Source organism: Anas platyrhynchos, chromosome 1, assembly GCF_047663525.1.
Source record: "Anas platyrhynchos isolate ZD024472 breed Pekin duck chromosome 1, IASCAAS_PekinDuck_T2T, whole genome shotgun sequence".
Lineage (NCBI taxonomy): Eukaryota > Metazoa > Chordata > Aves > Anseriformes > Anatidae > Anas > Anas platyrhynchos.
Window position 1 is genome coordinate 88,127,891 of NC_092587.1, and position 23,708 is coordinate 88,151,598.

The 23,708-nt window shown below is 40.7% G+C and overlaps 1 protein-coding gene across 1 annotated transcript in view; it reads left to right on the forward strand.

Moving 5' to 3' along the window:
* The window catches only part of F5 (coagulation factor V), a 31,526-nt gene extending 15,297 nt beyond the window's left edge, over window positions 1-16,229 (forward strand). The window contains exons 13-25 of the mRNA XM_005025843.6: window positions 1,024-2,929; window positions 4,829-4,991; window positions 5,859-6,095; window positions 6,584-6,794; window positions 7,738-7,917; window positions 8,441-8,557; window positions 8,851-8,922; window positions 9,981-10,072; window positions 11,011-11,166; window positions 11,938-12,082; window positions 12,238-12,386; window positions 13,545-13,727; window positions 14,449-16,229. Of these exons, the coding sequence (XP_005025900.6) occupies window positions 1,024-2,929; window positions 4,829-4,991; window positions 5,859-6,095; window positions 6,584-6,794; window positions 7,738-7,917; window positions 8,441-8,557; window positions 8,851-8,922; window positions 9,981-10,072; window positions 11,011-11,166; window positions 11,938-12,082; window positions 12,238-12,386; window positions 13,545-13,727; window positions 14,449-14,637 (3,800 nt within the window). The 3' untranslated portion in view covers window positions 14,638-16,229. The remainder of the gene's footprint in view (window positions 1-1,023; window positions 2,930-4,828; window positions 4,992-5,858; window positions 6,096-6,583; window positions 6,795-7,737; window positions 7,918-8,440; window positions 8,558-8,850; window positions 8,923-9,980; window positions 10,073-11,010; window positions 11,167-11,937; window positions 12,083-12,237; window positions 12,387-13,544; window positions 13,728-14,448) is intronic.
* The last annotated feature ends 7,479 nt before the right edge of the window (window positions 16,230-23,708 follow it).

The window sequence follows — 23,708 nt, forward strand, 5'->3', positions numbered from 1 at the left end:
CACCAGTTACAGGGCTGCAACTGGTAGCAGGGGCTGCAGGGCTGGTTCTCATTCCTCTCTCCCAGCTGCTGTTGTGCAGCAGGTTTTATCCCTGTCTTTAATCTGCTCTCACAGAGGCGCAAACCAACCGTGGTTATTGGCTTGGCTCTGGCCAGCAGCAGGTCCCTTTGGAACTGTCCGGAGCTGGTTCGGGTCTAACATGGGGCAGCTTCTGGATTCTTCTAACAGAGGCCACCCCTGAAGCCCCCTGCTACCAAACCCTTGGCACGTAAACCCAATACACAACATCCTTCTGTCTTCTGTCACTTCTGCTAGTTCCAAAAGCAAGCTGCAGCAAGCAAAGAACTTGATCTAATGCTGTTCAAGGAATCAGATTTGTATTTTGTTCTCTGCATATCCTAGTTTCAAATGGAGGAGCTTATCTTCTAACTTGACAGGTTTAATAATTTCTCCAAAACCTAGTCATTTAGATGCTCAGATTGGCAGCTTAATATTTTATGTCCATATTAGAAATTCAAGTTACTTCATTTTTTAAAGATCATCTATCCTTTATGCATTCAAAAGCTTTTAAAATGCTGTGTTTGTCAAAGGTTTGTCTATGTTTTCTCAAAGTGTTTGTTTTGTTTGGAGTTCTTTGTGTGCGGCAATATACATAACGTAAAAGACAGCTTAAAGTTAAAATTTTATCTCAAAAGATCAGAATGTTGGATCCTGCTGTAAACATAGGGTTCTTTATATAATTTCTTTCTTTTTCGTGAGATATGTTTGGACTCAGTTCCTAGGTGCACCATAATCATTGGAGATCTCCAACTGCTATTTATTTGCTGTTGTTTATTTACATCTATTGATTATTTTTCACTGCAGTGGAGCTCATAGGAATCCCAGCTGAGGATTAGCACTCTGCTATAACAGTTGCTGTAGAAACAAACCCAGCAACTTGCCCTGACCATTTACACAATAGGCAATATCCACTCCAATAAATACTGCATATTAGAAAAACATTTTTTTTTATTTTGTTTGCAGGCACTTGGCTTTTAGCATCCTGGGGTGCCCCAGAAAAGAGTAATGGCATGAGGCTGAGATTCAGAGATGCCAGATGTGAATACGAGGATTATTCTTCGTTTGAAGTTGTAGATGTCACATACACCAAGACTGATAAAAAGGCTGCTTCCACCTCAGCTGAAGAAAATGTGGGAGAAGAAACAGAGACAGATGATTTCGACGATGATTACCAGGAAGAGCTGGCTAATCTGTACTCCATCCGAAGCTCAAGGAAGTCAAAAGGAAATGAAGAAACGCAAAACCTCACAGCACTGGCCTGGGAACACTATGAAGACGCTGCTGCAAGTTCTAAGGTGGCTGGTGACTCAGGTCTGAAAGTTATAAACACCAATGAATCCACACAGCTCTTAGAAATTCATACCACTCCTCTTCCCCAAGTTGAGGCTGAAACATTCCAGTCAAATTACACATCAGTGACAACAGAAAAGGATTTATTTTTAGCTAGCACCAGTGATGGAAAGCCTGACTTAGTATTTGAGAACAGAAGCCAAAGCAGTTATGCAATAGATCACAGTAACATGTCTGCAGCTGAACACTTGCTGAGCAATGGGGAAGCCCAAATGGAAGTTGCAGAAGAGCCTTTGACTAATGGAAAGGACAGTAAATTTTCTTCAGAAGAACATCAAACAGAAAGCACAGGGAAAGGAAATGACAGCATTAATAGTAAAAGGAAAAAGCGAAGCTCACTGGCTACTAAGTTTTACTCCATCCAAAAGATGAATGCCCTTCTAAATCATGTAAGAAATAAAAATGCCTCATTTTCTGACAAGACAAGTGCACCTCATTCCATGCATCATGCGGAGAACACCACCAATATAACTCCTGTGGGAGATGGACAGCTTCCAAGTGATTATGATGATGAACTGGAAGAGGAGGAAATGAAGGAGGAAAATGCTATGCAAGCAGTTAATGTGACACTTGAATTGGATGTCTTTGTAGAAGGAGACGAGTCTAATGCATCCAGCCTCTCTGAACTTGAATTATCCAAAGACAAACAAGCAGATACTTTTTCTTTAGATCATACTTTGGGCAATGTAAGACCTAATTCCAGCCCTGCACTAGTGAAGAACTTACTGGAAGCATCATTGCCCAGGACTGTGAAGTATTCATCCAAAATGACAAATGAGGAATGGAATTTGGTGTCTGCAAAGGAGAGTCTGAGATTAGAGGCAAACTTAGATAAGTCTGTTAGTGGTAAATTCCATCGTGGTGGCAGAAATGGTACATTATTCCTAAATAAGCATATGAAGAAGGATGACGGGTTCTCAGGTCTAATGGGAGGAAAGCGCAAAGGCAGCTACCGGCACCCAACTCTGAAAGGAAAGCGGGGAAACAAGAACGATACTTTGAGTTCATCTGGAGCCCTCATCAGGATCCGAAGGAAAAAACAGGAATACCCCAAAACTGCTCACTTGTTGAGCCCAAGGAGTAAAAAATCCCAGAAATTCCCCAAACCTGCAGCAGGGTTTGGCCGCGCGCTGTTTCAAATTGAGGCCAACCACACAGCACCGCTGTGCTGCACCAACACCACAGAGGCACCCAGTGAGGCCAGCCACGGGGGGCTGCCAAATCACACGCTCTCGCCACGGCAGTTTAAGCCATCCATTGTGATTGGTCTTCCCCATGGCAATGGAGACTATGAATATTTTTCAGGAGAATATTACGCTGAGGATACGTCAGGCGGTGAATATGAATACCATTATGTGAGCTTTGATGACCCGTACATGACAGACCCAAAACTGAATATCAAAGAGCAACGTAACCCAGAGAGCATTGCTGAACATTACCTGCGTAGCAGAGGGAATGAGAGGAGATACTACATTGCAGCCAAGGAAGTCTGCTGGAACTATGCAGGATTTAAAAAAAGGTTTGGCTAAATCCTTTAGATTCTTTTTGCATACCATCCTCATATGTACTAGCAGAATGTCAATATACATGCTGGTACATTTAAGAGCATCTGTAACGTGCAGTGTGATTTCAACATCTCAGTTACAGGACTCTAAGAATTTTCCACGGGAGGCTGGAACCCACTTAGAATGTCATACAGAGAGATTACTATAAGAACAACATAACTAAGAACACTTTGCTTTTTTTTTTTTTTTTTGCCCCCCTTTTGTAGACTCACTAGAAACAGTCTTTAAAACAGAAGTTAAAAACTCCCTATAGTAGGTTAGGAGGGAAACGTCCAGTAGTTTTGTTATACTTGGATGACGTGTTTTATGTCCTTTAATTTTTGGATTCTGTTGTAGAGACAGCATAAAGACTTCCTTGCACAAAGCCTTTCCAGTGTTAAATGGGCTAACTGATTTAATACATGAAGGACGTGCTTAGAAGCAGCATGAAATCACACAGTTTCTAGCACTAGCAAGAAGTGATTCTGGTGTCTCAGTTATCTCTTGTAGAATTAGATAATACTTTCCAACCTTACAAGGTCATGGCACTGAAAAATACATGCAAAATGATTAACCATGCTAGGGATGGAGAATGCCTTATATTTAAAGTGAAAGCAAAGCTGCATGAATTATAGCAGTGTTGTTCTTACTGTTTAGAGAAATCAGAAGGTGACTGGATCACAGACCCTAACATTGAGGATTTTTCTTTTTTTTTTTTTTTTGACAGCGCTCCCATGCCACAACAAAAAGTATGTGACTTGAGAGAGGCTCATACTAAAAATTTAACTTAGTTCATCCAAATTAGAATCACTGCTTACCCTACACTGTATAGAATTCCTAGTAATTTTTTCATCAAAAAGCTGAACTTTGTGGTTCTTGAAATGAACAAGATCAAAATTGCCTGTTTTGCCACAACTTCAGTTTTTATCACAAGCAGAAAAAGCAGGAGCAAGGAAACTGTCAGTACAGAAAAATCGGCTCTGAAATGTATCATTTTTCAGATTGAATTTCTAATTTATTTGAATGATTCTTTCCACACTCTTTCTATATCCTCCGGGTTTATTCCTGCATCACCTCAGTCTGTGTAAATGGCACTTGTAAAAATAGCAGAAACCACAGACAGTTTCTCAGTGCGCTTGGAAAAATAAAAAAACCCTTATGCTCAGAGCACTATACAGACCTCCCCAGTGGGGTTCATTCTCAGCCGCTGTGATGTACATAGTTCCAGTGAAGTTAACAGAGCCCATGGCATATGCAGTGTCAGTGTGCTGAAGAGCTGAAAATTGTCATATTAGGTGACATGGGTTAAGTTTCTATTTTTGCAGTACTGGTAATAAGGCAATGTTTATATTTTATCAGAATAATAACCTCCTGGTGCTTCTATTTAAGACCTAACAAATGGTCTGAGTGATTAAAAGCTTATTGGTTCTTGCCATCTCTGCTTTTGCAAAATACAGATATAATTAGATGTAAAATGTGTTTCTGTTAATTTTCTGGAGATGGTACATCTATGAGAAAGTAAGGTATAGGTAGCACAGTAAATCTGAGCGAAGCTGTGATTTAGCTTATTGAGGCTAATGGTAAAAATGAATACCGTTGGTAAAAATGGTAAAAAAGGGAAACAGAGCTTAGATGGGTTTCCAGAGGCTATCTGGAGTTTGACAAATGACCAAATCTTTGAAGGATCTCATGAACTCAAGAAGTAGAATTGCTTAAGTATTGTAAGTTACGGTTTTCAGAATCCTCTGACATTTGTGTACTTATTCTTTACATTCTGAAATGTTTCTGTTGTGTGAGTACTCAGATTTCAGTACTCAGCAATTTCCAATTCACTTGTATGACTTATTTTTTTTCTGGTGGGAATTTCCTTTCAGTACAATGAATGACAAAGCCTGTAAAGATGGTGCCACATATAAGGTGGTTTTTCAAAGGTATACAGATAGTACCTTTACAACTCTCCAGGATGAAGGCGAATATGAAGAACACCTTGGCATCCTGGGACCAGTTATCCGGGCTGAAGTGGATGATGTAATCCTAGTAAGTCACTGAGTATGTGTACAAGATAGGTGTCTCATGATGATCTTAGTGTGATATAAATGGGTCTGAAAATACCACATTTTACAAGATGATAGGGAAGTATTTTTCAGAGCTAGAAATTGCATTGGGGACAGAAGAGCACAGTGAGCACAATTTGTTGTTTCATTGAAGGGGTAGGTTCCCCCTTTTCTCCACTATCCACAGTAAATTCACTTCTGTTTTTCTAGTTTCCAACCATTAAATACTCCTCACCTTTCTCTGTCCAGTCTTCCAGCACACAAGGATGGAGTACATAGAGTAGATCTCATACATTTCTGCTTATTTTCATGAGTTGTATACAATAGGAACACATTGAGCTACATTAAAAACATGAGTATGAAGAAAGTCTACTTTAGCTTGGGGAGGTAAATATGGAATCTCCCTATCCTCATGTCTCTTCTCTGGGACAAGAGAGAAGCACTGATTTCAGTGCGAGTGACACATACAGAGGTCTAGTGTTACTCTTTGCTTATCTTGCGCCCTTCTTTACTGCAACCATGCAGCAAAACATAAGTAGAAACTCGCTTCTTGCTGTAAATAAGCATACCCAGGAGTGAAGGGCAGCGGCAAGAGTCTTAGGAGTCTGGGCTCAGTAGAAGACAGGGAGTTAGACTCATGTTTCCTACTTTGTAATTAGCCACCTGCATTGAAGTATGTTACTTTGCATGGAGATCTCAAAAGAAATCCCTGCCAACTTTGACATGAACAGTGTGGCCTGTAGTCATACAAATCTTGACCCTGGTTTGAGGCTATTGAAATGTATTGTGTAGGTGCTGTGGTTTAGGCCTGAATTTGCTCAACAGATATTTTTTTTTTCCTTTTCTCTAGGTTCATTTTAAGAATCTGGCATCCAGACCATATTCTCTCCATGCCCATGGACTCTTCTATGAAAAGTCCTCTGAGGGAAGCACTTACGATGATGAGTCTACTACTTGGTTTAAGGAAGACGACAAAGTTCAGCCAAATAGCAGCTATATATATGTATGGTATGCAAACAGGCGATCAGGACCCCTGCAGTCAGGAGCAGCTTGTCGGTCCTGGGTCTACTACTCTGATGTAAATCTGGTAAGGAAATTGAAATAGCCATTGATAGCATTGCAATTGATCACAAAATCATTTAGGTTGTAAGGGACCTCCTGATATCATCCAGTCTGATACCCCCTCACTGGCTCTGGCAGAATCAGGTACAGTGGGTTGTCCAGGACCATGTGCAGTCAAGTTTTGAACATCTCCGAATGATGTTACTTTACAGCTGTGGAAATTTCATAAGATGCAGAACACTTTTTAGATAGCTGTCCTTTTTATCTGGCCTAATGTTCCCATCTGACATTTAATCTCTTACATTCAGTTAAAAGAGGATATATGCTGTTGATAGATTCAAATTAGGAAACTCTAGTTGATTGAGCAGAGGAGAGTAAAGACACAAAGCATTGGAAATGCAGGCCCCTTCCCTCAAAGTTTTAGGACCCAATGCGTTTCCATAGAACGTTATGCTTTTTGACATCTTTTGGGAAGTCCACTCTTATATTTAATGTGGGTTTACTGCCTTCTAGGAGAAAGATACTCACTCAGGTTTGATTGGACCAATACTGATCTGTCAAAAAGGAACCTTGAGTATGTCAGACAATAAAAGAACATCCACCCGAGACTTTTTCTTACTTTTTATGGTCTTTGATGAAGAGAAAAGCTGGTACTTTGACAAACGTTCTAGAAGATCTTGTACTGAGAAGACCCAAGGAAATCAACAATGCCACAAATTCTATGGTACTTATTTCATTTTGTCAAGTGTGCAGTTTATTGGAGTAGAAGGAAAGGTGTTGGGGAAGTTTTCTCAGCTCACTCTGCCTTTGGACATGCATAAATCCTGCACATTAATTATGTGAATGTTTTTTTGTTGTTGTCCTCCATTTTACCTGTAATAGTCATAGTTTTATATGCAAAGATTACCATTGGCTGGTAAATTGTTACTAAAATGTAGAAAGGACATGTTAGACAAAGTTTCTACAGAAAGTTTCTTTCACATGCATTTACCCCGTCATTTAAAACAAAGAAAACTATTTTCAGTAAGAATCTAATATTCTGGAAAAGTGAAACCTGCCTGAATTGTAGAAATACAATAATAATTTGGCAAATCAACTAGTTCTACTGAAAGAATTTTAAGCAGTTCAAGGACAGCTTTTCATATTACCTCTCTGTGGATACAGAGATTTTAGTTATGTAGAGTTAAGTAGCTATGTGTTGAAAGGTAATCTGTTGTTCTGTTTGAAATAATAGTCATTAATGAAAGCCTATGAAAATCTGCCCAGTATGTGAGCTGTCTTTAAAAAATCTGATGTTTTTGTGCCATAAATCTTAAGTGATCATGTTTGAAAAAGGCATGTTGAAAAGTAGAATCTGCCATTGAAGATGTGGTCTCTAAAATCAGTTATTAATCAAGGGTGTCAGTTGTGACAGAATACATTGTTGTTCTCCTACCTGCCACATGTTGCCAGCAAACTGAGCTCAAATCCTGTGATGAGGTCTCTGGATTTTCTGAACTGATGGTACATAGACTATATTGTGTAGCACTTTAGATTGGAAAAAGTTATATTTTTCCCCAAATACATTACTTTGTTAAATATTTGACTCATTTTAATAACTGCATTCTAGTACTTTATAAGACGTATTTTGTGGAGTGTATCCTTACCAACAGTATGTTCTTTTTTAGCCATTAATGGAATTACCTACAGTTTGCAAGGCTTAAAGATGTATGAAGGTGAACTGGTCCGATGGCATTTGCTGAATATGGGAGGGCCAAAAGACATTCATGTTGTTCATTTCCATGGACAGACCTTCGTTGAACAAGGAGAGCCAAAGTATCAGCTTGGGACATACACACTCCTTCCAGGTAAGTATCAGAATAAATTCTAAGGGGTGATGATTGAAGTCTGTCATAATTATACCAATGTCAGGGAGAACAGAAGTTCGCTTTGGGCACAGGGAGAAGGAGTCTGAGGGCACTAACGGTTCGGTTGTCAATGATGGTCAAAAATGCATCACTTTGCATCTCCCTTAAGGTGCAAAGGTGCACTTGAGGTGCACTTATTTTAAGAGGGGGGAAGCAAAGGTAACATTGTCTTCTAAAACTGGAGATACGAGTAAACTTACAGACAAAACATAGACGGTATGGGCAAATATCTTCTTCTCAGATGGCCAGGGATGTATATGGAAGATGAGTAGTAGTATGACCTATAGCACAGTTGACATGGTGTTGACACAGTTACTGCTTTCTCTGCTATGTTTAGCAGGTTATTTAATTTTTCTGGATCAGGCCACAGTATGATCTTTAGTTTAACACCCAGCCTCACTAACATCAACCTTACAATAACGCTAACACTTCTGATATGTTTCTTTCTTCCATTTTTTTCAAGGCTCATTTCAAACAATTGAAATGAAACCACAGAGACCTGGCTGGTGGCTTCTAGACACTGAAGTGGGGGAATATCAGCAAGCAGGAATGCAGGCATCCTATTTGGTTTTAGAGAAAGGTACTGAACTAAGGTATTTTTTGTCCGGAGGAGCCAAGTTGGAAAGTGATGTCTTCCCTCTCAGGATCGCTAAAACAAATCTGGGAGATGTTTTCAATGAGGAAGAAAAAATATTCATCCTTTAGCATAATAGCTTTGAATTTGTTGTGGTATTTTGTTATGTGTTTTTTTTTTTTTTTTTTTTTTTTTTATTATTACTAAGAATTGTTCTGAGTGCTGTTTTAGAACATTCCACCAAAATGTACATTGGAATAGACAACTTTTTAAAAACAAACTTCTTGTACTCTCTCTAGAGTGCAGGATTCCAATGGGTCTGGCAAGTGGACTTATACTTGATTCACAAATCAACGCTTCAGATCATTTAGGTGAGTTAATAGTTAAAAAAAAAGTCTGGGCATGCTACTGAACATCCCCAGCAAAGTACTGCAGTTTCATATTTTTTTTTGCATCTCATGATACTTTGTAAAAGATCAGTTCATTAATGAATCGACTTTCAGGTTAAAAAGCTCTTCAATTCTGTAGGTAGAGATTGTGACCTGTACTAGGTAGGCCTCATCGTTGTACTCCAACACTGTCCTGGGTCTTCTCATTATAAGCCTGAGAGTCAGGGAGTCCTCTGTCATGGGCCTGCTGGATGACATGGAACAAATCTAGCTTGGTATTTTTGTCCTCTGGGTTCCCTGCTTGAGAATCAACACCAAATGTTCAAAAAAAAACAAACACTGAGATTTGCGTGTGGTATGAACTGTGAAAGTGCAAAGTGTATCTGTTATGAAAGATTTGGGAAAGTAGCATCTAGAGCAATCACAGTCTTTGATTTACCAAGTTTATTCCTGGTATAAAATTGGTATCATTTGATAAGAAATATTGATTGGATTCTACATAGACAGTGGCAAAAGAAGATATGCAGGTTATTCACACAAGCAGAAACACACCATTTCCCTTGAAATAACAAACAAATTACGTATTTTGAAGAATTGATTTTGCTGTGGATGTAACTGCATTTTTTCATATTCTTCCCCCCTTCTTGTCCCATCCATTCCCAGTGTTATGAAGGCTTGAAAGCTGGTTCATATATATTCAACATCAGTTCTTAACATGGAAACTTCCTTATGCATAGGGGAACTCTGCCATGAATATGGGAATATAGAGCATGTTTTGTCTGATCCTGCTTGCAGCCAAAACTTGTTTAGCCAACTCTAGACCCTGATCCCAAATCAGTAAGAGTATATTACATAAAATGCTGTTATTTTTTGAAGTCATTATTCTAACTATAAAGCTTTGTAGGGTAATAGTTGACTTGCAGATGCTGGCTATGTCCAAATTCTCCACCCTTCCTCCCCCCAAAAAAGATCTGAAAAGAACTGGACCACTTAAATTAGCATCTCCTTAAATTCTTGCTTTATTCATATTTTCTCTGTAGACTATTGGGAACCTAAGCTAGCCCGATTAAACAATTCTGGAACATACAATGCTTGGAGCACAACAATGAAAGATGATCTCCCTTGGATCCAGGTATAAAACAACACGTGGTTGGCCATCACTGAGTCTGGGCATGGACATACAGTCCCGTGTTATGATTTTGTTGTAACTTTTGTTAGAAGGTCAAGCTGCTCTTGTTCTTGCAGACAAGACTGCTGGGGAAAACTGAGAAGATGCAACAAGTTTAGTGATACCATAAATTGCCCATCTCCTCTGAGTAACCTGATCTGTACTGCTATTGAGGCTCAGTTCCTGGACAGTTACCCTTACAATTTAGGCTGTAGCCATTTTGTAGGCAAATTAAGTCATTATTTCCACTACCATTTTTTGTACTGTCTACCTAACAGTTAAATATTTATTTTTATGTAGGTTTGTTGGGGGATCATTTAAAGTGTAATACTCTCTAGTATTACTTCAGATAGTTTTGGAGATTTTTTGTTTTTACTGGATGCTCCTGTGCCCAGTTTGACATATCACAGGGAAATGATGCTTATGTGATTATGGCTTCAAGTACTACATTAATCAGTTGCGTTGCATCCATCTTCTATTCCAATCACTTTTGCAACAAATAGCCAGTTTAAACCCAAATCTACAGAACATAGCTAATTTCTTAAAAAATTAAATGAAAATGTGCAGTTGGGAGAAGAGAGACTCAAACTAGTGTTGTGGCATATTTTTGACTATCTGTAAAATGAAGATAGCAATTCTGCCTAGCACAGGTGATGATATTCTGAGATGTCTTTGTAGTGCTGTGGTGAACACTGTGAAATAGACTCTGAAACTAAGTACACACAGAAGTTCACAAATATTAGTGAAAGCATTTGTTTGGACTCTGCCATCTGTTTGTATTCCTCCTGAGAGTATTAGTGTTGTGGGTACAAAAATGCAGGGCTCAAAGCAATGGTGTAGATGCCAAAGAATGACACTTACTTCACTGTGCAGTATTAACTTTATAAACACTTTTTTCGTAGGTGGACTTTCAAAGACAAGTTCTGTTAACAGGGATACAGATGCAGGGTGCCAAGCAATTTTTAAAGTCCTTGTACATCCAGAAGTTCTTTATTGCATACAGCAAAGACAAACGGAAGTGGAAGACCTTCAAAGGAGACAGCTTTCAAGCACAAAAGGTCTGTACATGCTACGGGGGTTGCCACAACCTAGGTAACCTCATTAGATGATGCAGTGAGGTGATAACTTTATTTTGGTGGTCTTCAGAGACTTTAATAATATAGTGCTTGAATCAAATTATCGAATAATCACATTCAGACCAGAAGACAAATTACAAATTGAGGAACCTATGAGGCTGGAGTTTAGATCGGCCCTGTAACCTTGACTGTAGAGTCTGGCTTTCTTACAAACATCTCTCCCTATTTTTATTTCTGAATCCCACATTGGCTTTTTGAAGCAAGCAGGAAGATGAACTAAAAATTAGGCCTGCCAGATCCTTCTTCCTTTCTCTTTCTTCCAGCTGTCACAATGGTTGAATTTTAAACTGTTTGAAACTCCACCTACAGGAGGCCCATGTAATAAGAATGGTCATACCCTGCAAGAGGCTTGTTTTATGCCTAACCCTACCAAATACAGCTCCATTCCATTTACTCTGAGGTCTCTGTGGTGGAACTCCCAAATCAATAATCTATTATCTTACCTTTCCTTTTGCCTCTACTAATATGTTCCTACAGTTCTATATAGCGCATAGCAATGGGTTGTTTATGTGAACTGAGGCCTACAGGTGCTTCCAAATGTGCTAAGGTGGAAGTGTGAAATATTTCAAGTTGCCCTGCAGCATAGGATGTCACAGGGGAAGATGCTAGTGGCATAAAAGTCTACTTTCATAACAGCGGGGGCTTTCAGTTTGTGTTTGCATTATATTAACTACATGTGAATTTTTTTAATAGATTTTTGAAGGTAATTCTGATGCCAATAGTATAAAAGAGAACATCATCGATCCCCCTATTATTGCTAAGTATATCCGAGTCTACCCAACGCAGGCCTATAACAGGCCTACTCTTCGCATGGAGCTCCTTGGCTGTGAAGTAGATGGTAAGAACAGATCATGTACTGGTGCTTCCTTTCTGGCTAATTTTTGTACTTATAGGTTAAATTAAACTGAAATTGCGGGTGTTCTCAGTTCCAACATTGTTGCTGAAGCTATGTCTACTTGGATGAACAGAACTACAAGGCACTTCTCTTAACAGGTTGCTCTTTGCCACTTGGAATGGAAAACGGAGCTATCAAGAACAGCCAGATAACGGCCTCATCTGTTAAGACATCCTGGTTTAACACATGGGATCCTTTCCTTGCTCGTCTCAATCAGAAAGGAAAGATAAATGCCTGGCGAGCTAAGGTAACAAGTGAAAAAGAGGGACAAGGGCAAGGCAGCTACTGTTAATAAATTTGTGCTGCCTGTGTACTCGTGGGATTCCTGCACACCATGTCCAGCGCCAAATGGACTTCACAGCTTTTACTCACAGCTTATTTCACAGCTCTTTAGCCATCCTTTGAGAAGAAGCCCATTTAACTCTCTTTCACTAGAAACCTTGTTAAGCTTTTGGCAACAGCACTGAAATTATATTTTGGAGAGATCGATGGTGTCCTTTGGGCCAGAGCCTGCAGCACTTCCCCGCAGAGAAATAGCCCTTTTAATTTCAGGAGTTGAATACAAATTGAATATTTGGCTCCAGGGGGTTAAAGAAACCCTTCCTGGACTGGTCGATAGGCAGAGCAGCATAATGGATGTGGGGCTGCAGATTCTGTGGTTCGTTCTGCCACTGTTCTGCTGAAAGACTTTCAGCAAGGTGTGTGAGCTTCTATGTCTGCAAAATGGAGCTGCATTTCTTTACAAAGCACCTGGAGACTTGCTGGAAGCAACTGTTTTCTAAAGTGTTTGGTATTAGTATTATGTACAAGGCACTTTGAATTTTGCTGGAAGCTACTGTTTTTGTATAAGCATTTGGTATTTTTGTGATATACTGCATTTTAATGCTGGAGAGAGAGAGTCTGCTGTACCATGGTCTTCTCCGTTGGCTGCAGGGGAATCAGTTCTGGTGCCTAGAGCACCTCCTCCCCTTGTGTCTGCAGGGTTTTTTCTCTCACGTTTTTGTACTCCTCTCTGACAGCTCCTGTCTGTTTTTATCCTTTGGTTATCACAGAGGCATAACCAGCACTGGTCATTGGCTCAGCTGTGGGTCCAGCTGGAACTGGCTCTATCTGATTTGGGGCTCCTGGTCTTTTCTCACAAAAGCCACCCCTGCAGCTCCCCCCTACCAAAACCTTGCTACATAAACCATTGAAAATAATGTGAAAAGACTCCAAATACGCTATCTGCAGTTAATAAGTTAGTTGTATGGGTCACCAAGAATGTTTCTGACTTTAGCATAAGATAGTCTTAACTATCTTTAAACAAGGATTTTCAATTAAGCAAATAAAGCATTATTTGCTTTCAATTAAGCAAATAAAGGCATAGACATGTTTGCTAATAGATAACCCTTTTTATCAATTGTAGTCGAACAACAACCAACAGTGGCTGCAAATTGATCTACTCTCAATTAAGAAGATAACTGCTGTTGCTACCCAGGGGGTCAAGTCCATGTCATCTGAAAACTTTGTGAAAACCTATGTTATTCTCTACAGCAACGAAGGCTCAGAGTGGAAATCCTATACGGATGGTTCAAGCTCAGTGGCAAAGGTATCATGCTCTGCTCAGACAATTCTGTCATTGCTTGGTTTTAGATTCTGAGCACCGTCAGGGCCCAAAAGCAGAATAGCCAGCCAAAAAGATATTCTCACAGGACACTAAATTGTTTGGGAGCTGTGGTTACTACTGATAACTTCATAATATCCATCTGATTTTTCACAGTAATTTACAGTAATAAAAGGAAAGAACACCAAATCCATAGAGTCAACAGTGTGATAAAAGGAACTGATGCAATGAGTAAAGGACGGCATTCAATTTGAATGCACAAGGGCTTTTAATTTGAATGAACAAGGGATTTTCCAAGGCCTCTTTCCAGCTTTCTTATTTTTGCCTTTATTTTGTAATTGAAATTAGCGAGCAGTTATGTTGTAACAGAGCTGGAAGGCTCTAGGTACATACAGAGCAGACAGGGTACTTTATATTGTTACCTGTATCACTTTACACCAACCTGACCCACAAGGGCTGTTAGTGAAGGTAAAGTAACAGAAGTTTGGTTTTGTTGTCCATCCCAATTAGAGTGGTAGCTTTTGTGATATGGATGGAAACAGAGGCTGTTTATTTGCTCAGATATTGATATTGCTGGCCTAAATAACTTCGACCCAGCATTTTAGGAAGAGACTGGATCTTAAATAATTTAGCTATTTAAAAAGAAAAATCAGCTTATTTTTAATGTGCTGCCTTTTTTTACTAATTGTGTGTTTTGTATTTGCAGGTTTTCTCAGGTAATGAAAACAGCGATGGACATGTCAAGCATTTCTTTAACCCACCCATCCTCTCCAGGTTTATCCGCATTGTTCCAAAGACGTGGTATCATGGAATTGCTCTTAGGGTAGAACTCTTTGGGTGTGATTTTGATGGGGGTCTGGCTGCGAAAAGGACTGAAAAATCTGGGAGCTCTTAACCCTTCTGCAATCATCAAGCAGGGCAACTTTAAAAAAAAAATCCTTAAAGCAATCATACTTAGTAGTTTGGATGTGTGCTTCATCAAAGGACCTGATGTTTTGCCAACAAGAATTGAGAGGGTTCTTTTGCAGATAGTTCATTCCTATAAATACACACTTCAAAAAACAGATTCTTTTCTCTAAAGAAATAGCAGTCTCTTCTGTTTTATATATCACTTCTTCATCCTAAGCAGTATAATCTTGCTTTTTACTTAATTTTAAGTTGTAAATCCCTGGGAACAGAGACTAGCCTTAGTCCTGAGCCCTGATTGCCTCCATTTTGTAATGCTTCTGCAGCGTAGAGGAAGAATAGACAGCTACAGGCAGATGTTCTCTGTACATAGTGCTTGAGATGGAAAACAAATGCAGATACGGAGCTGTTGTGCTGCATTCCTGCAATGCCTAGGTAAGAAGAGATAGTAGGGTAGTCTCACCTCCACGTGTCCTTTATGTACAGTATGACAAAGGTAGAATGCGTCCCAGTACCAAGGCATATGCAGTATCCCTTCTCTGAGAACGTGGCTTCACATTATTGATTTGGTTCTTACATACCAAGCACACTGGAAAAACTATTGGTTACACATCATTTATCTTCAGTGTCCTGGCAAGGGGAGGAAGAGTCAGCCATATCTTTGTTTCCCAGAAGCAAGAAGGGAATTGATTTACCCCAGGTCATGCAATGGCAATGGTAGAACCAGAGGGAAAATCCAGAACTCCTTACTTTCAGTCTCATACAAACTTTTAGACTATGAGGAGCTCCCTGAATAGGTAGCATTGAGAACTTTAGCTGTTGAGAATACAACCTGGTGGTAGTGGAGCAGCAGATCAAACTGGATAATAAACACCTGCATCCTATTTAGCACTGACAGTGCTTTCACTAGAGGAGCTACTCCTGTGTGTAGAGTGTACACATATTTTTCCCAGGATGACTACATTTAGTAAAAATACAAACACAGTCCATGAATTCATTCCAGCAGTTTTAGCTAGGCTTTCACTAGTGTCATTGGATTCTATCCTGTAAATTAATTGCAAAACTCCGATTTATCACATGGTTTCCTTGGGAAGGGTGGAATTTTTGAAGTAGTTTGTCTTTGATCCTCATATGGTATTATCCAAGTTATTTCAGTAGTTTTTCAAATCTTGTATCTTACAGACCATTCAAAATAAAGATATAGAAAAGGAGTGTAAAGAAGTATACAACTAAAATATTTTTTTTTTTTTTTTTTTTTTTTTTACTATGTCACAAACTTGTCATTTTTCACTGGAAAATAAAGATAATACTGCAGCATGAAAACCATCAACATTTTAATTTGTATATTTCCCTTGACAGTCATTCCTCTTTGGCAATAATTAGTGGAAATTTGCATCACAAAAGTAAAATTTCCTGCTCAGTGGGAAATTTCAGTGTTAATTAGAACTAACTTCAAATTGTGAAACTGTATGGAAAATTGTCTCATCTTAGAAAATATTAAGAAACTGATCTTTTAATGGTGCTTAATTTATTTTTGTTTGATGCAATGATGAAACTGCAATAAAAGCCCCCTTCACTTTTTTTTTTTTTTTTTTTTTTTTTTTTTTTTTAAGTAATTTAAACTGTAGAGAAAAGTTTCACCTGAGGATACAAATAATGAATGCTAGCTAACTTTGGCAGAATTAGAATTTTGTGTGATGAGTGCTAAACAAATCTATATTTAAGAAGGCCATGTTCTTAAACTAATTACTTATTTATAACCTTTATTATATACATGTATGTAAAGTTAGACAAGTGCAGAGCAGGACTAAATACATCTGCATCAGTGTTCCATGTTGGAGGCTCTGCTTCTGCTTGCTAATGGATGGGGCATTGGTCAGCTTGGGGTCAGCTGTCCTGGTTGTGTCCCCTCTCCACCTCTTGTGCACCCCCAGCCTATCACACTGGGGAAAAAGACAAGACCTTGGCACTGTGCAAACACTGTTCAGCAGCAGCTAAACCACTGGCATGTTGTCAGCATTGTTTTAGTCACATATCCAAAACACGGTACCCTATGGGCTGCTCTGAAGAAAATTAACTCCATCCCTGCCAGGCCTAGTACAGCCTCTACTCCTCACTCCTTAACATTTAGATCATGCTCAATTCCTATACTACAATACATCAAGATCCTCATTAACCACCACCTCCCTTCTCATCCTTTGATACCTACACAGATGTTATTCCCCTAGCCTATGGTTTGTCCCACTAAAATGTCCAGTCATAGCCCACGACGCAAGTTCCATCTGCTGAAGTAGCTGCTCAGAGGTGGTGCGCTGTGTTGAGTTCCTGCACGCCAAACCTAGCTCAGGTCAGGTCACTGCTGCGCTTACCTGGCTTTTTGTGATGCTCATTCTCTGTTGGTTCAGGTGGTTTACATTGTGGGGCCTCCTATAGCATGCACCTCAAGGCATGGGTTACAGCAGCGTGTATCTGCTTCAGCATGGACTTGTTCAATGGTCACAGTCCCTTTGACTCCAGTTCATGCAGTTCCAGTATGTCCAGGGTGGCAGCATTGCCCAGGCCACCTGCCAGCCTGGGCACATGGCCATTGCTGTTATCACAATATTCCTGGGAACAGCACAGTGAGATGATAAGGGCTTAAACGGCAAAAGTCAAAACTAGTCACTAACAAGCACTAGACTCTAATAAACAGTGAGGCCCAGGACCCTGCTACTTAGCAGTTAAACAGCTCCAACAGCTATCAATGCCATCTGGCACACTGATCAGATCTGTCATTGTCTTGGACCCCTTTTGTTACACACTGGGCAAGGAGCATGGCAGGTTGACCCTAGCCAGCAGCAGAGCTCCCACCCAGCCACTCACACACTGCCCCTGGCAGGATGGGAGAGAACTGAAAGGACAAAAATAAGAACAAGCTGTGGGTCGAGACCAAGACAGTGTAATAAGCAGAGCTGTGCATGCAAGCAAAGCAAAGTCAGGAACTGATTGACTATTTCCCTGCTGGCAGGCAGATGTCCACCCACTTTGTGGAAGCTGGGGTCTCAGCATGCATAGCGGTTACTTGGGAAGGCAAATGCCATGACTGCAAATGTGCCTCCCTTCCTCCTCCTTTCCCTCAGCTTTTATTGCTGAGCACGATGTCGTACAGCATGGAATACCCCTTTGCTTAGAGTGCATCAGCTGTCGTGGCCGTGTCCTCTCCCAGCCTCCTACCTCTCACTCCACAACCTACCTGCCTCGGGGGCAAAGTGGAAAAAAGGAAAGGCCTTGACACTGTGCAAACATTGTTCAGCAATAGCTAAACCATTGGTGCCACAAATTGAAAACACAGCACCCCGTGGGCTACTCTGAAGAAAATTGACTCCATCCCAGCAAGACCAAGCACACAAAGTATTTCCATATGCAAATGGAGGGGTCAAGTTCTTGGTCTAGGTTTACAGCAAGACGTGAAAACATATCTGTAGTGGATCTGCCACGCTGAAGGTAAGCTGTGTTCAACGAGCCGTTAGGTGACTGGAAAACAAAGAATTTTTATCATGTCTATGAAGCAGCCAGCTTAGGTTGAATCTGCCAAGGCTTTTGGAAATATGTAGTAAAAATGATCAGGTTTATATCACCTTTTACACACCACAGGATGCAATCCTGTATATGTTGAAACTAATTGTAAAATACGTAGGGAGAGCAAAAACTCCTGCAGTTCTCTCAAACTAAAAAAACAGAGATGCGTATCACTACATGAAACATTAACAAACACACACTCTTTTGGACCAAGGGAGAAACGTAGTGTCTGAGTTCAGAGTATTCACATCTTGCCAATATTTCACACAGGAGTCCAGGTGGGTGCCTTTACGATGGCCTTTTGATCCAAAGCCCCAGCGTTAGCTGTTTGTAGCCTCAAGTGGCGTAGTAATGGCATTGCTGCTCTGTAGTTCCAGCTTCCAGGAGGCTGCAGGGTGTCCAAACCAGAGCATCTCCAGACGATAGGAAGGGATAAGTGTGCATGAATCCCCATGCTTTTCTCACTAGGTGCCACTAAGCGTTTCCTTTTGCTTTCCAGAGGTGGTGGTGGCTGGACTACAGGCAGAAGCTGTGAAACTGGTCGTGTCTGCATGTCGGTGGGAAGTGGGGTGGAAGTGTGTGTAACCACAGCTGAGCAGCCGACAGCAGCACTGCAGTAGTTTCTCCAGACCCAGACGCGTGAACCCAGAACTCGGACAGGTTTGTACAGGTTGTGCTGTAAAGTGCAGCTGTAAAGGCACAGCAAAGCACAATGGAGACACAAAGCTGTGTATTGCCCGTGGATTCGAGTCGATGCGGATCGTGTGTCTGCATTCATCTACCCAGAAACCTCCTGAGATGTGCAAAGGTGAATCTGGGCTTCAAGGTACTTCACATATTAAACATCACTGAGCATGTGTGGCAAAAGTAAGGCATGCACATATGAAGCGCCAGGAGAACTCTACAGAAAAAAGCAACAAGTGGGAATCTGGCTAGGGCTTCAGGCAAACATCCAGCCTTTTGAGCACCCTCCGGTGCACCCTGGTATGGCCATGAACACCGGTGTTTTTAGAACGTGCTAAGGGTCAAAAAAAGGGATTGCAACCTGGTAAGCAGCGATGTGCAGGAGGTATCTTCTATGACAGGAAAAGACCTTTTGGAGACGTACCTGAAGGAGGAAGGTAGAAGCTGTGCCCACGCACACAGATGTGCTAGGGAAGACTGTTTATTACATGTGACTATATAGCACCACAGAAACGAGATGCATCCTGGGGTGACCAATTGCTGCTTGGTATTAGTGAGTCAGTCGTTCCACTTACCGAGCATTGAGTGTTCCTCTTCTTGCTCTCACTCCTTTACTTTGTTATGTTTATTCATGCTAGTTGTATAGCATCCACCCAGTTCATCCACCCACACTTTCCTATCATTACTGTGCCCTACTCTGCACTTGTTTGTTACACCCAGTACTTGCATCACGCTTTAATTACAATAACCTCCTCTGCGTAGAGGCTCCATCGCCTTGGAAGTTTGTACAGCACCCTCCAAAATGGGCCACGGAATCGTTCTCAGTGTTCCTGGGAACATCTGTAACACCTCCCCTAGTGGGACAAATGCTACGCTAAGCGCACTGGGAACTGGATATGTCCAGAGGCACAAACTAGTTCAGTCTGATCCTTGTGCTTTTATATTTTAAAAAAGTACTGGGTTTGTTTCTTCTAACTCTACTTGATTCACTGTTTGCTGTTCTTTATAACCTCCCTCTTTACGCACTTACCAGGAAAATTTGTACATCAGTGTCCCCATCTGTAGCAGACTTAAGGGACTTTTCCTTTTTTTTTTTTTTTTCCCAGTAGCCGACTGAAAAGCATTTCGAAAATGTTCTGCCCATAATGGAAATGCATAATGCTGTACAACGTGATCTATCTTAGGCTCAGGGGTAATCTGACAACCCGTGGCAAGTGATTCCATAAACAATTCTTTCAGCCATAAATGTCATTTCCAGTGGCCATGTGCTTCAGCCTGCACTGTGTCAAACGCACAGAGTGCCATGGTGTCCAGTGGATAGAGCTTCTCCCAGAGTTTTTAGATAGCAACCTGCCTCCTAACAGCTCCTATACTTCGCAGAGGTGGCTGCTGTGTGTCCTGAGGCTTCTGCAGGTCTCCATAGCTTGGATTTTGTATTGGCTTCTCTGTGTCCCAGTAAACTGCAGTGCTGCTTGTGCTGCTTTTTTTTCCCCCTTGCACAGTTTTCAGGGTATGCTTGGCTTATGACTCTTGTTGAACAAAAGACCCAGCAAGTGTGAAACTAGAGGTGATGAAGACAGCACTGAAGGAGATATATGGAGGAACGATGTGGACAATAAAGCATGAACTACAGGTAAAAAGCGGAGACGTTTCAATAATAATAATAATAATACGAATTTGCATGGAACTAGAGTATTAAAATGTCTTGGACTCTTGGACTTCCAGATTGTGTTGTAGTAAAGTAGAAGCAGAAAATATTTGTCATTGGTTCACGCTACAGAGAAGAGCTGTTGCATTCCTTCACTGAGGGACCTTTTCTTACAGTTCAAGAGCAATTGATCTGATTGTAGCAATACACTGATAACAACAAGCATTGACCCTCACTTTAGCTCTGTAAAATAAGATGACAAGGTACCCCCAAGAGATTTCCTGCTCTCAAAAGCCAGAATGGCTCCAAAATGGCTGTGGCATTGGAAGAATATCCTAGCAAAATCTGTGCATCCTTTTTTTTTTTTTTTTTGAAAAGGGGAAGGAATCCTAAAAGAGGAGGGGATCATGACGATGAGTCAATTTTGTTGTCTTTCTAAAGTTTTTTTAAAAAACTTTAATTTACTGCTTGTGGTCCTGACATGGGAAGACACTGTTTTCTTCCCTCCAATTAAATTATTTTGTTCCATTGTTTTTGACCCCAGAGAAACACATGCTCTGTGCTTGGAGGACAGGCCTATTCTCTTGAATTGGGTTGCGTATTTACTGAAAACGTGACATCTTAAATGTTTGGAACTAACAAACCCTAGGAGCTCAGGAAATAACAGAAATGAAGGCATCTGAGTAAAGTAATCAATGGCAAAGCTTTTTAATTAGCCCTTCGTGACCATGTAATGTCTGTAAGTCTCCTGTTGAGAGCCCCCAAATCAAAGGATCAGCCAAGGGGATCTTGAAGAGATGGACCTTCAAGGTTGCAACCAATCTTCTGTTCTTATAGGTAGCTACACTCTACAGGCCTTGTTGTAAATTAATCATTTCAGAAATATTTTTTATTCTGTTCATGCTACTGTTGCATTCCATCATACATGATAGTTAATGAAGTCTAATTCCTCAAATTAATTAATCAGCCAAAATGATAAAAGCACAGAAATTAGTTCCTGCCTTTTCTCACAGTTACGTCCATGCTCAGCATGGAAAAAAATCTGTTTTGCTGCCTGCTTTTGGTGAGTTTCCAAGTTACTTGCACCATCTTAGTGCTTTCACCTACTGGCTTCACAAGAGCGCGTAAAGTTTTTAACTTACAGAAGCTTTTCTCCAAACAGCTTGGCAAGAGTTTAAGAGAACTTTTCTCGCACATACATTTTATAAAATCCTTCACAATTAAATACAGGTCAGAACTGGTTAACAGTGCTCCCCTCTGGTGCATTTCTGTGTGAAACTTAATCAGAGTTTATGGCGCAGGTAAGATGTGACCTTAAAATGCTTTTTGAGTCTCAGACTGTACCGTGCACTTAGATGAGTTGCTTGGATCTCGTGCCTCATCAAGCATCCCCTAGGGGTGATTCCACCCTAGATTAAAACAAAAAGGGTTCTTGGTCCTTAGCACTAAGGAAAGCAGCAACAGTGCCCTGCTGAAGGGCTTGGTGTTATTCTTTTCTTCCAAAGTGCCAACAGCAATTCCAGAGATTGTTCTGAGGATCTGGAGAGTTCTGGGCAAGCACAGACGGATGTCAAGCTTCCCTTGTGCTACAGAGGAGCAGGAAGAAGAGCAGGCATGTCCCCTAGCCAGCCAAACAGCCTCCTAGTGTACTACTGCCCTACGTTGAATGAAGGTGAGGCTAGTCCTAAAGAGGTTGTTTGAGGAAACCCGTACACTCTAAATGCAGCTCTGGGTGGTGAGGTGGCACAACACAGAAGGTACCACCAAAAGAGTGGACTGGGTAAAGGACAATGGATCTGTCCCTCCAGGCAAATCCAGCAGAGAAGGCCCCGTGAGGCACTGACCTGAAGTCTGGAGCCCCCAGGTTGCGGTGGGATTCTCAGAAATTCACATTTCCTCCATTACACTTGCTTGGGCTTTTTTGTAGGCCAGCTGAAGATAAGGGCCTGCTTACTGCTGCCCAGCTGGCATTCATTTTAATGTGAATTGCATTAATGTATCCAAGATCAGATGCAAGTTTTAAATGGATTCCTTACGGCTTTGGTTTCTATTAAAATTTTGAGTGATTGCTCAAACCGGTCATATTTTTCCAATAAGAGAATGCTTTTCTCTGGAAAATGGTTTCATCCTGTGTGGAAGGTAGTCATTTTCAAAACATTCTTCGTGTTATCTGATTAGGGAGATAGAAATGAACAAACATAGCTTTGGAACAAACCAAATTGTTTTCTAGTACTAACATAAGGTGATTTTGGATTTGGAGTTTTTAAAAATACAGCTAAAAGATAGAAGTTCCCCCTCTATTCTTATTTCTTTATTTTTAAACTTTCTATTATTCCTCTTTTCTACTAAAAAAGGTGTGTGCTTGTTGAGAGAGGTAGGGAGCAGGCAAGATTAAGGGGAGAAAGTGTGAGAAATCCTACTTTTCATAGCTAATGCTTTCCATCTTGGAAGAAAAAAAAAAAAAAAAAAGAGGTTTTGATTTTTTTGTCTACTAGCAAATGCCTTTGACTTTACTTTTCCTAATAGAGTGGGGAGATAGCAAGAGAAAATAGAGAGCAAGTAAAAATCCTGGGAATAAAATTTTGGCTTGTTTCCAAAGGATGAAAATGTTCTTTGAAAACAAAATAAGGCGGGTGCTTCAGAGAACAAAAGAAACCCTGGGAAAACCCAGTGTGCTTCGATCAGAAATCTGCTGGCTCTTTTTCTCGCGCAGCTTTTGGAGGACAAATCTAGGTACCCTGGCTACTGTCTGTATCGCTTCAAGTAAACGTGTTGAGCTGCAGTGGAGCTACTCTAGATGGTTGCTATTTTGGAAAGGACAGAGGCTGCCCATCAGATCCTGTGAGCAGCCTGGAAGCTGCTGCCCCTAGGCAGGACGTGCCATGGGATCTCTGAGGTTTCACTCCTTCCTTCTGCCCCTGCTCAGCACGAAGTGATGGCCCAGGTCAGTAGGCAGGTGCCACAGGCTTTACTTACCTGCTGCTCAGCCACATGCCAGCTGTACAGAGGGGATGCTAAGAGATAAGTGAGAGGGAACCGTACATTTCTGTTCTCTTTCCCACAGCAACTTGTTTATCAGTCATTATTTTGTCTCATTTCACCCTAACCATGCTATTTTATGAGATAAGCAGTTCCTTGCAAATGACTGGGGTGGAAACCAGTACTAGCAA